The sequence below is a fragment of the Schistocerca americana genome, chromosome 1 (genome assembly GCF_021461395.2).
Source record: "Schistocerca americana isolate TAMUIC-IGC-003095 chromosome 1, iqSchAmer2.1, whole genome shotgun sequence".
In the NCBI taxonomy this organism is placed as follows: Eukaryota; Metazoa; Arthropoda; class Insecta; order Orthoptera; family Acrididae; genus Schistocerca; species Schistocerca americana.
This window is the reverse complement of record NC_060119.1, coordinates 357,421,729-357,438,056: the sequence shown is the minus strand read 5'-3', so window position 1 is coordinate 357,438,056 and position 16,328 is coordinate 357,421,729. Positions and strand designations below refer to the sequence as shown.

Sequence of the window (16,328 nt, the reverse complement as noted above, 5' to 3'; positions counted from 1 at the left end):
ATTGCATTTAGTATTATTGCTCCTACTGCCTGCAACATATGTTAGAAGTCATCCCAAGGAACAGCATTAACTTTAAGAAGCAGACTCAACCAAGGTTGCCTGATAATGAGGCAAATTGTTTGTAGCAAACATTTCACCTTCACTCAAAAGTTTCTTTGAAAGAAATTGCATGTAATGGTTCTAAACAAAAATGGAGGTGTCAAAATAATATGTAGTTTGGTGATACCTGTGCTGTTTCTGGGACTTTGATGTCTTTCAGACTGTTGTGCATTAATATTTCATGACGGTAACTGGTGCATGCCAGGTATCTGACAGCTGCTATATTTTTTTCCCCCGTGTGCTAATCCAGTTTGTTTTTAAGTGTGGTCTCGGAATGCTGTAAAATTATTCATGAGCTATTAAGAGATGTTAGTTGTGATGTTTGTGAGCATTATACAAATAATTACATTTCAAATTTTAGAACATGATATTTAGAGATACAAAAATAGAGTATTCAGGTGCCAGAAACACAGACTAGCCTATTTAATATTTAAAACACTGTCTTCTAGAACTAATGAATCACAATGATACAGCAAAGGAGAGACCAAGTGGAAGATATTATATCAACTGCTCTGCTCTCTCATAATAGTTAGTTGCTGTTGAGGTAGGAAAATTGCCTCTAGCCTTATTTGTAGCCCGTTTGAGCCAAATGTATTTCAGTGAGACAGTGTGCTTAGTTTTTTTTAAGTTGCTTGTGTGTTATGCACTCCCATGTTTCTTTTACTTTTTGTATCTATATTATTTCATGCTTTCTTCATCTAATTTTAAACACGCATCCACCCAATGTGACATTTTAATTTGTCTTGGCACATTTATTACTCTATTCATCTGCACTAAAGACAACACATCAATAGTCATATCTGGATGTTGTGTCGCTTACAAGTATCTGTCTTTGTACTTTCTCATGGTTGTCCAGTAAAATGTAGTATGATGCTGTTGTGTTTATGGATAAGAATATACAACCTTTTCAAAATTACTAAAAGCTTAAATTGATTGGAGGCCAATCAGTGTTCTAATGTTTCTGTCACTTTTAATTTACAGTTATTTTCTATAATGATAACTGATATATAAACCTTGTACACCCCAGTTTTTATCCAGTTACATTCCACACATCCTTTAGCATTGCAAAAAATTTTGAGATCACTTTCTTTGTAGATAACTTTCTCTCATTGCATTGGAACTATGAAATAGATTAAAAGCGTTTATAAGGAAACGAGTAATCCTCTACTTTGTAAGCTTTGATCGGGAACTGTAATAACAGGAGTGGAACGAAACATTCACTCAGTAATATAATCTTTTCAAACTTGAACCTTTATGTTGGATCGAGCCTTGAAACTCTGATTTCCTAGTCTTAATCCGGCACACAGCTTTGATTATTCAGGAAGGTTCATTGACAGTGTCATCCCTCCTCTGCTTCCCATTTGCTACAAAATTGTACTCACTGAAGCAAAATACAAGAGAGAAAAGAAATACATTAGAAAGAGACGAACTACACAAATACCTGTAGGAATAGGTGCACTATTATTGGAAAAAATGGGGAATATGTAGTACGATGGTTGTGGCAGGTCTCTTGATAGTTTTTGGCAGAACATGTAAGCTTAATTATGGATGTAATCAACCAAAGGAGTAATATTAAATGCATTTACAAGAATAAGTGTAATAGAGCAGAAAGGACAAAAGAGAAAAGTGGGGAAAGTATGAAGTGTGAAGAACAGCAAAGGCACATGTTGTTGTTATCCTTTTCATATTTTGTTTATTTTACACTGGTTGTCACTAACTTTGTGTATTATTTCCCTTTGTGTACTGATTAACTTTTTCTGACGCTCTCAGATTGTACCTTTTTGTGCCAATCACTTACGGAAGCCCTTGGCTTGTAGGTGATTTTCATTATTGTTTGAGGATAAAACTATTTATAACTGAAGAAATCATATATTCTCTCATTGTATTCCATTTGTCAATCCCTGCGTTATTTCAAATGTGAATGGTATGCTTCCTCTGTAAGTCAGGAATACTCAGATTCTGTTTTATTTTTTAGAGAGTAAAGAAATCCTGTTTACTCCATTGCTATTGACAGTTGTTGTTATATAAGTGCAAGTGCATGATCTTTCTGATACCAAGAGTGCTTTTGATTGAGTGGCATGTCATGCATATGCAGTTTCTCATTAAGTCATCTTTAAATATTCTCAAATACAGCACTCTTAGAAATGAAGAACAATACTGTGTACTAAATCTTTTAGAACCAAAAATGGTTACTCTAGTTTTTGAACAGTGTAGATGTCTGTACATAAGAAATAGTTAGTATTGAACAGTGCGACACCTTTGAGAGGCTCAGTATGTGATTAAATTTACAAATACCTTGTAACACTATGTTAGCCTTAGTTTAAAGTGTGCTATTTATTATTTGATTTTTCTTCATATAAAGTTACAGCAGTGCCCTGATGAGTTCTGGAAGTATATAATCACCACCACCACCACCAACAACAACAACAACAACAACAACACAATATATCTGTATTTTCATTTAATACCCTGGTTTCACAGTCAGAGGTACAGCAGTTATTTGCACCTGGCCATCTAGGTTTCCCAAGATCTTCCTAAATCACTCCAGGCAAATGCCATTGATGGCTCCTTTGGAGTAGCACAGCTGATAATTCTTATTTTTTTTTTTTTTATCCCCCTCCTCCCCCTCCCGGCCTTGACAATTTCTGAACTTGTGCTCCATCTCCAGTGGCCTCGATGTTGATGGTACATTAAACCCTAGTCTTTGTTCCTGTATGTTTGTGGTAGTAAGACATCAGGGAAAAACTAACTACATGCTGTATAGCTGAGGCAGGTAGATAGGCACATCAACAAGATCGCAAAAAGAGCTGACCTTTTGGATGACGTCCCTCCTCCAGAAACACACACAACTCCACTGACCATTCAGACTTGTGTAATACGTTGAGACTGTGTGTGTGCGCGCACGTGTGTGTGTGTGTGTGTGTGTGTGTGTGTGTGTGTGTGTGTGTGTGTGTGTGTGTGTTTAGTTTTCCATCACTTAATTTTTAAGAGGGCCATTGTGCATTTTCATTCATATTTTTGTGCCTGTGGACCTCTCAATGTGTCAGCTATGAGGAGAAGGTTTACATTTACTCCTTGCATTATTTTTCCCACCCAGTATATTTCTTAATATTGTAGTTCAGACTAGGATATGATTTTATCTGCAACGAATGCAGTTAAAGACTGTATCACTTTCATCAACGTGACCAGAAGCATAATGACTGGACAGTTGGTAGGGTGCTCCAAAGCAAATTGTATTGAGGCATGCCTTGAATAAGCGAACAAAAAAAATGTCCTTTACTAATATTAACCTAAGTGGAGGTATGACACTTTATGAACCAGATAAAACTTTACAAATAAAAACATATACATACATTTTTGTTAAGACATAATAATAAACAATGCAAAAAAATGATGATATTAAATCTCTTTGAACTCATATTTCATACAGTAGGGAAAATTATTGGGGCAGAAAAAAGTGTTCTAATTATCTCAAATGATATGATTACTTCTAAGATGTAATAGACTTCTTTCTGCCAAAAGCATCCGTATCTGGGAAGGAGGGGCAACTATGTTGTGTTTGTTTACCTTGCAGGAACCTCCTAATGCTGATACATCGTATGATTGAGTTTGTGATACGGGAAGGTCCAATGTTTGAAGCAATGATCATGAATCGAGAAATCAACAATTCCATGTTCAGGTAGGTTACTTTCGTGTTGCAAAATGAATTGTTATCCATCTATCATGTAGTATAACCAAGGTGTTATAAAATTTGTAATTGATTACAGATTCCTGTTTGAAAATCAAAGCCCAGCCCATGTGTATTATCGATGGAAATTATTTTCAATGTTACAAGGAGATTTGCAGCTCAGTTGGAGAACACAGGAATTTCGAATGTTTAAAGGTGAGAACTAGCACCAACGGCATATACAGTAGAAGACTAAAATTGTTGTGGATCTAAAGAGCACGTTTTTTTTCCTCTTCTTGCTGCTTTTGTATTCTGAACAAGGTTTGGCATGGAAAGTGGTAGAAAAGGTGATTTTTTTTTTAAGTGCTTCATTAATGTTTGGTATGAACAAAACATAACAGCTGCTATTTTGCTTTCTCTGCCTCGTGATGACTGGGTGTTGTGTGATGTCCTTAGGTTAGTTAGATTTAAGTAGTTCTAAGTTCTAGGGGACTGATGACCATAGGTGTTAAGTCCCATAGTGCTCAGAGCCATTTTGCTATTTAGCACAAGCAGGAACAAATGTACATGTTTGTATCTTTCTGTAATTGCTTTGCATTAGTTTACAGTTTCCTTACTTTATATATATATATATATATATATATATATATATATATATATATATATATATATATATATATATATAAAATGTCAACAGCAGTGTGACTACAGCAATTGGTTTTGGTAGTGCTAGTTGCAAAATGTTGTGTGAAAGAGTAACTTCTGCTGAACGGGTTAATATTTCTCAAAGAACTCTGCTATCATGCTGCAGTTCAGATGTCCAGTAAAATTGAGAATAATTAATAACATCAATTGAAATACACCATAAACTGTAACTAACCACTTTTATTAATCATCCGCTGTATGCTTCAATCACAATATGTATTCATTAAAAAATTCTTGCACAGTATGTGCAATAACAATTTAATTTACTATCACAAGTCACTACAAATTATTACAATAATGTGTTTGCTACTAGATGATGTAATATTACTACAAATATAAGTTACAGCACCATAAACCAGCTTTTTTTCCCAGTAATGTGTAACATTTATAGAAAAAAATAATGAAATTGTTGGTTTTAGCTGACTTTCTTGCACCATTATAGATATCATTATGAAAGTGGTACCTCAAGATTCGCTCAAGAGCACAGAAAATGTGTGATAATTTTGTATACTAATAACAAAAAAAAGTTAGTTGTCAGCAATAAGATGACATCCATAAGTAGTTGTTGCAATAAGTAAAATCCCATGTTTACAAGATATTTTCAGGAAAAACATTTTCCTTTTTCAAATTCTGGAAAAAGCCTTGCAGATAAAATAGAATGCTATAAGAAATTTTGCTTTTGTAGAGATGACCATAACTAACATATTTGTGTTCTCTTGCACTTCATAGAAATTTCTGATGATGAAGTTGTTAAATAGATGCTAAATCAATTGTTGTAAAATGTGACACATCATCATTGTATCACACCGCTTCGGAACTTGCTTTATTTGCACAAGACTCTATCTATTGTAAGGTGCAAGGATTCACGTTAACCGACTAGAAAACTGGGATGGTCGGGTGGCGTACCATAAAACAAGAGCAAATAATTCATATCTCCCAAAAATTTAATATTTGCAACCCTGTCAAACTTGCACCCACCACTCCACATATGATGCTGGAGACCTTAGAACAGAAAAAAACATAAGAGTGAAAAATGTAATTACCTTGACAGTATGAACAGTGAATTTTAAAGCATTGTACTGATTAAGTTACTAAATTGTGTATAGCGTGTTGAAATTGTGTACAATTTGTCTAAGAAAGAAAAAAGTGTAGTATTGTACTAACATCTACATTTGGCATAAAATCAATAGTTTTATGTTTAAGATTCCATAAATAATTTGTTCACCATTTGATTCAGATCAACGTCAACTGGCAGTGCTTTCACTCATTCGTATTATAATTCATCCTCCTGTTGCATTATATTTCTCTAAGCTATATTCAATTTAACTTGGGTCATATCAGCTCAATCTGTGTGCTCTGAGAGGAATATGATGAAAGTTTGCACTTCTCATGTGCTTGGATGAAAGCTCGTCCCTAGTTTCAGCATGGGAGAATGAAACACCTTTCTTATACAACCAGTCCATTATACGTTCAATCACTTTAAAGATAGGAGCTTGTCAACTTATGTGGACTGGTAGCATTACCTATTACAATAATGAACCTTCCTTCCACTGGGGGTAACCAGTTAATGAAATTATCATTGAAAGCAGTGCCTTTTTAATTCAGAGTTGGGAAAAAGTGTGACAACTCTTGCAGTAATGAAAAATCTAATGCATTTCCTGGTATTTATGGTACCAGCATGTGCCATGTCGTCTTCATCACCATGACCTGTAGGTACTTTCAGGCCACCTTTCCCCTTGGACCCATGCTAAATGTCTTTTTGTGAAACCAAAGTTTTATCCACTTAAAATGTAAGCCTGTTATCCTTCGTACACATTAAATTCATAGTCTGCCCTTTGAAAGCCATCAGTTTGTTTTTGCAAAGATCTGACTGAGACTCCTCATACTCAATGTTGTGAAATAGATCTGCTGTGATTTTACTAGTTTAGAAAATTCCCCTCAATTTTAGCTTTTCTGATACACTTTGCTGGCCATTTCTGTATTAAAAGTCATGCCAGTGCAGCAGCTTTCCCATTTGTATCCATTGGACGAACACATACCATTGATCTTCATTATCACTGGTACTGAACTTCAAAGCAAAACAAATTCGCAGAAGGTAAAAGTAACCACATGCAAATGACAAGTTCTGATAACTGATAAGCTAGTATCCACCAAGACAAAGTCTTAAGACATTTTTTTTCTTTTTTGTCGGTGTAGGGGCTTGAAAAATTGTCAGTGCATAATAATGCAAGAGTCTAACTTTTGAAAATTATTATTTGTGCAATTGTTGGAAATTGTAAATTTGGTGATAGAAGAGATTTTTATTGTTAGACCTACTTACCTGTGCTTTTGTGTCCTTTGTCCCTTGTAATTTGTGTGTTCATCATAGTAGTTTCATGTTTATTAGGAGGATCAATATGGAGACCGCCACCTATGAATCCATATACACAGGGCATGCCAGATGAGCTTGTTGAAGGAGAAGAAAAAGAACCAAGAAAGGGAAGCCTTTCCAACACGTGAGTGTTTTATTTTCTGTTAACTTTAAAATGGTTTCTTTCTTTCTTTTTATTTCTTGTTCTGCAAATGTGTTGGGAATTTCATTTCTGTGTGAAGAAAAATAAATCGATTATAGCCATACTACTTCCCATGAAAACAATCCCCATTTCTGAACTACGGTTGTACTGACTTCCTCCCTTGAGCTGGGGTTTATATATTTGAAAACCTATCAATGAAGCATTAATTGTGATGATTAAACTAAAAGGATTAAGTAGCTCAGAAATTAGAATTTGGCACTCATATAAATGTCACACATAATGGGGAGAAAATATACAAAATATTCATTGTTTAATCATGGATAATATCAAAAAATATTTCAAATTTTGATTTCAGTCAGAGGGACAGGCTTGAAGATTTACTGCGCAATATGACTCCAGAACGCATGAAGGTTGCAGAAGCCATGGTATTTTGTATTGAACACAGTGAAGCTGCAGAGGAAATATGTGATTGCATAGCAGAATCACTTTCAATATTGCAGACACCTATTCCGAAAAAGGTAAATGTGATTAGCTGCAATTTAAGTAGTTTATTTCATAAATTTTGAATATATATTGTAGTATTTTCTTGGATGCATATTATGCTTGTGTATTGTCTAGCTCTCAACCATCAAATATAAGTGTATGCTCATGATGTGAAATTCAGATGCTGGTTTCATTAATAAATAAGTCAAGAGTTGTTTGGTGCTGCTATTTGTCTGTAAATGAAGAAATTTAATGTTGTGTTTTACAGATTGCTCGCCTGTATTTGATTTCTGATATATTGCACAACTGTGGGGTTAAGATAACCAACGCATCATATTATCGAAAAGGGTGAGTTAATAATAACATTCACAGTGATACAAATGTAGTACAGAAACTGTGTGAAGCTAGAGCAGTAATGTCATGCTTAGTTAGTACGATATTTTGAAAAATAAGTATCATGAAAAGGTGTTGAGTATGTACATGAGCATCAGCTAAAAACACTGCAACAATGCATTTGCCTTACAATTACGTATTACACTAGGCTAAGTTTTATAAATTGTCTGAGAGGAGAATTAATTAAAATCATTGTTTTGACACTCTTGCTGTGTAATCTCCAGTTTATGTGATAATAGGTATTTCCACAGCAGAAGTAAGAGACATCTCTAGTAAGTATTACGAGTTACTTGCACATCTTATCAGATAATAACCTTCAATTTGAATACACAAATTCATTTTCTTCCACTTTGAGGAGACTCCTTGGGAAGATTGTTTGAGAACACTCACAAGAGCTTATTTGGAATGAAGGCATTATTTATGTTGCCGGGGGGAGGGGGGGGGGGGGGGAGTGAAGCACTCTGAAGGAATGGTCAGATGTCAGCATAATGTCGTACATATACACAGTATCAGCAAGTGTGTAAATGATTTGATGGGTGCATAGTACAGATACACGAGTGCATTAGTATTGTTCTTGTTTAGTGTGGGTACGAAGACTGGCAAAGTAAATAGAGGTGTTTACAGAGTCAGATGTTGAGTGATTACTGTGGCAGACATGGGGATACTGCATACTCATGTGATACAACATTATCGGCACCTGGCAGTGTTTGAAAGGGGCCATATTGTGTACCTCCATTATGCTGGCTGGTCAAATGGTGCCTTATACATATTTGGGGGCATTTTAATATGACAGTAGTCCAATGTTGGATTGCATGGGAACATGAGGGCAAGCACACTAGTCATCAAGGTTTCGATCAACCATGTCTGACCACCAGTAGGTGTTATCACCGTATGCACATGCACCAAGCATGTTTGTAACCCCCTTCATACCTGCATCTGCCATCCAAGAACAAGTAATGGACTTGCTGCAACATTCTGTGTCATCCCACACTGTCGGTCAGAGATGAGCAGCACCAGGGCTAGCGAATTACCATCTCATGCATAGTCTGCCATCAACACCACAACACAAAGAGCTCTGTTTGAGTGGTGGGTTGACCAGAATCATGGACTGCTGATGGATGGCATTGCATTGTGTTCAGCGATGAATTGCGGTTGTACACTATCGTGAATGAACACTGTCGATGAGTAAGGCAGCAATCTAGGAAGAGATTCCTTCCTTCCTATGCTTTGGTGAGACACAGCAGTGTTACTCCTGGTGTTATGGTGCAGAGAACCATTGGATATGACTTCAGGTCACGGCTGATAGTGATTGAGGGAGTTCTGACAGTTCAGCAACATGTCACGGACATCATGTGTCCTCATGTGTTATCTTTTATGTGACAGTATCATGGTGCCATTTTTCAACAGGACACTGCTCGCCCATACCCAGCACATGGCTCTATGAACTTTCCAACTGATACTGAGGTAATCCCATGTCCAGCAAAAGCCTCAGAACTGTCCTCAATAGAACATGTGTAAGACCAGCTTGGACGTCACCTCTGCCCCTGTGTTAGTATCCAGGATATCAACAACCAGATACAGCTGCTTTATGGCACCCTTACTCCAGATCGCTGTGTCGGCGTAATACTAACGCATAACCCAGTACCCAAAACACCGATATTAATTCCATGTATTCTGGAATTACAGTTCCTCCTGTTTTCTTAGTTGATAGCTGTTGCCAAATACTACTTGCCATTTTTTTAGGTCAGCTGTTCTTCTGTGCTGCTCTCCCAACTTAAATGTTGTCATAAACAAAAATCTTCTCTCAACAGATGTCAGGTTTTCTTTAATTATTTGAATAAAATTGTAGAGAACAGAGAGAGGTGGTTCAGTGGTTAGCACACTGGATTCACATTCAGGAGGATTATGGTTCAAACTCACATTCGGCCATCCTGATTTAGGTTTTCCTTGATTTCCCTAAATCGCTTCAGGCGAGTGTCAGGATGGTTCCTTTGAAAGGGCACAGTCAGTTTCCTTCCCCGTCTTTCTCGAATGGGACCTTGCTGTTTGGTCCTCTCCATCCAAATCAGCCAACCAACCAAATTGTAGGATTGATTCTATTAAGAAAATCTCATATATTCTTCTAGTATTGTGTACAAATGTAAACTCACAGAATCATACTAAGATCAGTCTCCACCCATTACAATATTCCCTAGCAATAAACAAAACCCAGAGGACTTGATTAAAGGCAGAGATTTCATTTTGCAGTTCATGTCAATTTGCAATTTTTCATGGCTCATGTCTCGAGTTCCATTGATCACAGAGATAAGCAGTCAAGTGTTTTGGATAGCCATTGGTCTAGCAACCATTTGTATACTTACTGGAAGAACAGTCATACTGTACAAATCCTACATTATAAGGCCAAAATTTAAACATTACATGTATCCTCCAGCCCAGACAAAGTGAGCAAATCAGTTGGTTCTTTTGTACTACATGAGTGCTCCGTGACAAAGCTCCAAAGAAACATTTTCTTTCAGTGTATGAAAAGTATCATCTGTGGGAATGACCACTTCTGTAATTTCTTTGTATAGCAAACCATAGAATTTTTTTACCATACATTCTTAAGATGATATTCTCATGGAAGATTGAAACTTTGTTATATATCATTATCCATTACTGAGATACAGAGGTTCAAAGTTACCATACCTACGCACATAATATCCATTCTGATGTGTAAATGTAGTTTTAACTGATACAGTGAACACACGACAATAGTTCTAGGATCATCACAAGGCTTCTGAGGTCATCAAACTACATTTTTGTCAGCATTTTTTCACCAATAAAACTTTATGATGCACTGTCTCTGTGTAGTGGGTAACTTACAACCATACAAATATGCAGCGACAGAAAACAGCCTAAAAAGCATCTTAACAGGCCCAAAAGGACTTAAAATGACTGTCAAAAATTATGTAAAACTGGAAAGACTGAAAATTCAGTAAAATATTTCTCATAACATTTCCATTATTGTAACATATAAAGCAGCCTTTTCTGATGTATTGCGATCGCTGAGGAGAGTATCTGGAAAAAATGTTAAGTGAATGATTCTGTGTTAATTTTATATTTTGCATACTCGCTTGTTTTTTATGTGTATCAAAGTATATACGAGGGGCATTCAATAAGTAATGCAACAATTTTTTTCTGTAAGCATGTTGGTTTTATTCAAGATTAAAATACACTATATTATTCCTCACTCTTGTGGCTACAAAACCCTGTCTTTCAGTGTGAAAGCCTTACGGTGCCTTATTGGGAGTGCCTATATGCCTGCATGGTACCACTTTAGTGTTCAACATCAGAGCCAATGTCTTTCTGCAGCAATGGGCTCTCCATCATCCACATACTGCTTCCTAAGGGGTACATTCTTCATTGGGCCAAAGAGATGGAAGTCGGAAGAGGTGAATTGCAATCTGTAGGGTGGATGAGAAAGAATAGTCCAGTGAAGTTCTGTGGCTCCTCTCGGGTGTGCAGACTTGTTTTGAGGCCTTGCCTTGTCTCGGAGAAAGAGAAGTTCGTTTTCCTGTGGGTACCACAATACATTTCAGAATTGATCATTGCACGGTGGAGGAGGATATTGAGCAGAATAATAGCTTCAGAAGACCATTACTGCTGGTGCGGCTTTTAACTTTTTCTTTGGGGGAGAGGTAGTGTGGTGCCACTTCATGGATTGCCGTTTTGTTTCCAGTTCAAAGTGATGAAGACATGTTTCATTGTCTGTGACAATGTTCAACAACAAATTGTCTCTATCAGCCTCATAATGCGCAAGCAATTCCACACTTTATGGTCTTCTGTTTGGCGGTGAGCAACCCAGTGGGCACACACCTTAGAGTACCCCAAAGCACATTCCGATGTTGCAGGAGTCCCAGCTGTGTGCGGCCAGCTGGTACTTAAGAGATCGGACAGGTTTGCACGAGGTTGTTGCATTGTCAACAGACACCTTGCCTAATGACTCACCGTGCTTTTGTTCACTACCAGGTCTCCATAGGCATTGTACAAGCACCTATTAATATTTGAAATGTTATGGTTTTCCATCAAAAGACAGCTCTCTTGCCTGAAAAATACCTCCGTTACAGATGCCATCTTGTAGGCTACATTATAGCACTTCCATCTATTGGAACCTTATGAAACTGTAGGGACTGAAACAAGAATATTTCATGGTGTCCCACAACAAATTCCTCATTTTTTCAATTGAAATTGGCTGAGAAAAGAAAATGAGTTGCATTTTTTATTGAATGCTCGTCGTCGTATGCAAAAGAACGTGCTCCTCTTCTAGCAGCTTTTTACTGTAGATCATTGGTGGAGTGAAGACTGAGGAAGGTTTTTTGAATAAATTTTCATTATTTGTATTAACATTTAATTTTCTTGCTAAATTTTGTTATTTGATGTAATTTGTATTATATGTACTTGCTTATTTGAATTTTAATTCAGATTGGAAAGCAGGCTGCTTCAGATCTTTCAAGATGTTCATGCAGCATATGTTAACTTGGACAGTAGACTGAAAGCTGAAGGATTTAAAGTTCGTGTCATGCAGATGTTCAGAGCTTGGGAAGAATGGGCTGTGTATCCTAAGGACTTTCTCATTAGATTACAGAATGTTTTTCTTGGAATTTCAAACACAGTAAGTGCCCTGTATTTGTGATCTACTTATCTTTTTTCTTTTCTTTCTTTTTTTCTTTTCTCTCTCTCTTTCTCTCTCTCTCTCTCTCTCTCTCTCTCTCTCTCTCTCTCTGTCTCTCTCTAAAAAAAGAAGGCAGTGTAGCAAATATATGTTTTGTAGTTTGGCATAATTAGTTTGTTGAAAGTATCACCTGGCTATGTGCTTGTGTAAATTTAATTGTCAAGTAATATATTTTCATGACACACACAGGATTTCTGTTGAGAAAATTATTGACCCTAGTCAGCTAATACGCAAAAGCATTCCAAATATTCTTTTGTAGTTTTTACCCAGTAAGAATCAAGCGTGTTAAATTTTACAAAAGATGGCAACTATTATATCATTTGTCCATGTCAGATCAGAATTTCATTTTCATCCACGCTGATGAAATAAGTGCCGTAGAGACAGGCTCCAAAAAGCTACAATATTTTAGTTCCACATAACATATTCTATTGAAGGAACGGCATTTATTTAACAAAAACAATGATAGTGAAAGAGAAATAATACGAGGGTAAGTCAATTATTATCCTCAAAGTAGTTATAAAATCTTTTTGTAATCAAGTAGGAAACTTACAAGAACATCATTTTTCAACATAGTCTCCTTGCTTTTCAATGCACTTGGTCCATCATTGTATGAGCTTCCTGATGCCCTCATGAAAGAAGGTTCTAGCTTGAGCTGTGAGCCAGGAATGTACCGCGTCTTTCACTGCTTCGTCAGAGGCAAATTGATGGCCTCTTAATGCTTATTTGAGTGGACCAAACAAGTGATAGTCAGAAGGGGCAAGATCAGGACTATATGGAGGATGATCCAGTACTTCAAATTTGAGTTTCTGGAGCATTTCAACAGTGTGGGCAGCGGTATGCAGACAGGCATTGTTGTGCAACAACACAACACCATTTGGCAGCAGTCCTCGGCATTTGCTTCGAATTGCAGACTTTAGCCTGGCAGTAAGCATCACATTGCAACATACACTGTTTATTGTTGTGCCCCTTTCCCCAAAATGTTCCAGTACTGGACCTTGTGCCTCCCAAAATCCGTAACCATCAGTTTTCCTGCGGATGGTTGGATCTCAAACTTTTTCTTGCACTGTGAATTTGGACATTTCTGCTCCATACTCTGCCGTTTACTCTGCGGCTCGTAATGATTGATCCATGTTTCATCACCAGTAATGATCCTGTCTAAGAAGTTGTCCCCTTTTTTACCATAGCGATCCAAATGTTTTTTGCAGATGTCCAAGCGCGTTTGTTTATGCAACTGTGTGAGTTGTTTTGGACCCATCTTGCACAAACTTTATGAAACCCAAGTTTGTTGTGGATGATTTTGTAGGCAGAAAAATGACTAATTTTCAGACGATGTGCCTCTTCGTCCATAGTTAGTTGTCTGTCTAAGAGAATAATTTCACATGAAGGCTCAATGGTTTCTACATTTGTGGTGGTAAATGGTCGTCCGGCTCCTTCATCATGCGTAACACTAGTGCAACCATTTCGGAATTTTTCAATCCGTTCGTGGACACTCCATTGTGGCAAAACACTGTTTCCGTACTGTACCAAAAGTCTTCAATGAATTTCGGCCCGATATGTCTTTCGACCACAAAAAACAGATCATTGAATGTTGCTCTTCTCTGGTGCAAATAGACAGCCGAGCAGCCATGATTAACAACACGGAAGCGATAATGAAACTAACCTAGCAGCTTGAAAATTGCAAAGACATAACAAAAAATAAATAAAGCATGAGTCATCAAAGTAAAACGACAGTACTACGAAAATACAACTAAATTGCAGATAATAATTGACTTACCCTCGTACAATGTGAAATTGCCAAATGCAGTCTAAGTGCAGTGTAGGACATGGCCCTTAGTAAAAGCATTAAACTACCAGTGTTAATCTTTGCAATTGTACTGGAAGTTCATTGTAAGAAAGGCAGACTTACGGCTGCTCTTGCTCTTTTTAACAGTTTCCTCAGTTTATTAGCGTGGTAACATTGGGAAGTCATGGTTGGCAGAGGTGGTGGAGTCTGTGATTCACTGAGGGGGATACCTGGATGACATGCCCCCTGGATAAGGCACAGTTATTAGAACTGTTACAGAGATGACACTACATTAGTTACAACACCACGTGATAGTGAGAGGCAGCCCTTGCTGACAGTTATGTAGCAATTACAGAATTAGCAGAAAAATGAGAAAGTGATCAGTAGCAATGTTTCTTATTGGGTAAATGTTGACAATCTGACTTTTTTTAATCAGTTGAGACTAAGAAATATGTCAACAGAGGGAAGTCTGCAAAGAGCGCATCTAAAATCGTAGATACACTACATGATCAAAAGTATCCGGACACCCCCGAAAACATAATGTTTTTCATATTAGGTGAATTGTGCTGCCACTTACTGCCAGGTACTCCATATCAGCAACCTCAGTAGTCATTAGACATCGTGAGAGAACTGAATGGGATGCTCCGCAGAACTCAATTACCTCGAAAGTGGTCAGGTGATTGGGTGTCACTTGTGTCATATTTCTGTACGTGAGATTGCCACACTCCTAAACATCCCTAGCTCCACTGTTTTTGATGTGATAGTGAAGTGGAAATGTGAAGGGACACGTACAGCACAAAAGCGTACAGGCTGACCTCATCTGTTGACTGACGGAGACCACTGACAGTTGAACAGGTTCATAACATGTAATAGGCAGACATCTATCCAGGCCATCACACAAGAATTCCAAACTGCATCAGAATCCACTGTAAGTACTATGACAGTTAGGCAGGAGGTGAGAAAACTAGTATTTCATGGTCGAGTGGCTGCTCATATGCCACACATCACGCCAGTAAATGCCAAACGACGCCTCGCTTGGTGTAAGGAGCGTAAACAATGGACAATTGAACAGTGGAAAAATGTTGCGTGGAGTGATGAATCATGGTACACAATGTGGTGACCCAATGGCAAGGTGTGGGTATGGCAACTGCCCAGTGAACATCATCTGCCAACAGTAAAATTCGGCGGCGGTGGTGTTACGCCTTGGTCGTGTTTTTCATGGAGGGGGCTTGCACCCCTTGTTGTTTTGTGTGGCACTATCACAGCACAAGCCTACTTTGATGTTTTAAGCACCTTCTTGCTTCCCACTGTTGAAGAGCAATTTGGGGATGGTGATTGCATCTTTCAACACGATCAAGCACGGCCTGTGGCGGAGTGGTTACATGACAGTAACATCCCTGTAATGGACTGGCCTGCACAGTACTGACCTGAATCCTGTAGAACACCTTCGGGATGTTTTGGAACACAGACTTTGTGCCTGACCTCACTGACCGACATCAGTGCTGCTCCTCAGTGCAGCACTTGGCGAAGAATGGGCTGCCATTCCCCAAGAAACCTTCTAGCACCTGATGAACTTATGCCTGCGACAGTGGAAGCTGTCATCAAAGCTAAGAGTGGGCTGACACCATATTGAATTCCAGCATTACTGATAGAGGGCGCCACGAACTTGTAAGTCATTTTCAGCCAGGTGTCCTGACACTTTTGAGCACATAGTGTGTATCTGAGAGAAGTATTGGTGACAATATGTTAGCATGAATCTTCCTGGCAGATTAAAACTGTGTGCTGTGCACACTTACACTCTGTCACGATGTTTCGTATCTGTGCACACTCCACTGCAGAATGAAAATTTCATTCTAGTATGTTATTATATTCAGGGAAGAACAAGATAACAAAGCCTAGCAGATGATAATGTCATAACTATCTAAGTGTGTATAAAAACAAGTATTTCATAGCATAAGCAACATTCCAGAATAC

At 37.7% G+C, this 16,328-nt stretch overlaps 1 protein-coding gene across 1 annotated transcript in view; it reads left to right on the top strand.

Annotated features, from left to right (window-relative positions):
- Positions 1 to 16,328, top strand: part of LOC124599864 (U2 snRNP-associated SURP motif-containing protein) — a 158,761-nt gene that overhangs the window by 99,864 nt on the left and 42,569 nt on the right. Inside the window, exons 11-16 of the mRNA XM_047136113.1 lie at positions 3,674 to 3,778; positions 3,867 to 3,982; positions 6,858 to 6,966; positions 7,340 to 7,502; positions 7,736 to 7,815; positions 12,322 to 12,511. Of these exons, the coding sequence (XP_046992069.1) occupies positions 3,674 to 3,778; positions 3,867 to 3,982; positions 6,858 to 6,966; positions 7,340 to 7,502; positions 7,736 to 7,815; positions 12,322 to 12,511 (763 nt within the window). The remainder of the gene's footprint in view (positions 1 to 3,673; positions 3,779 to 3,866; positions 3,983 to 6,857; positions 6,967 to 7,339; positions 7,503 to 7,735; positions 7,816 to 12,321; positions 12,512 to 16,328) is intronic.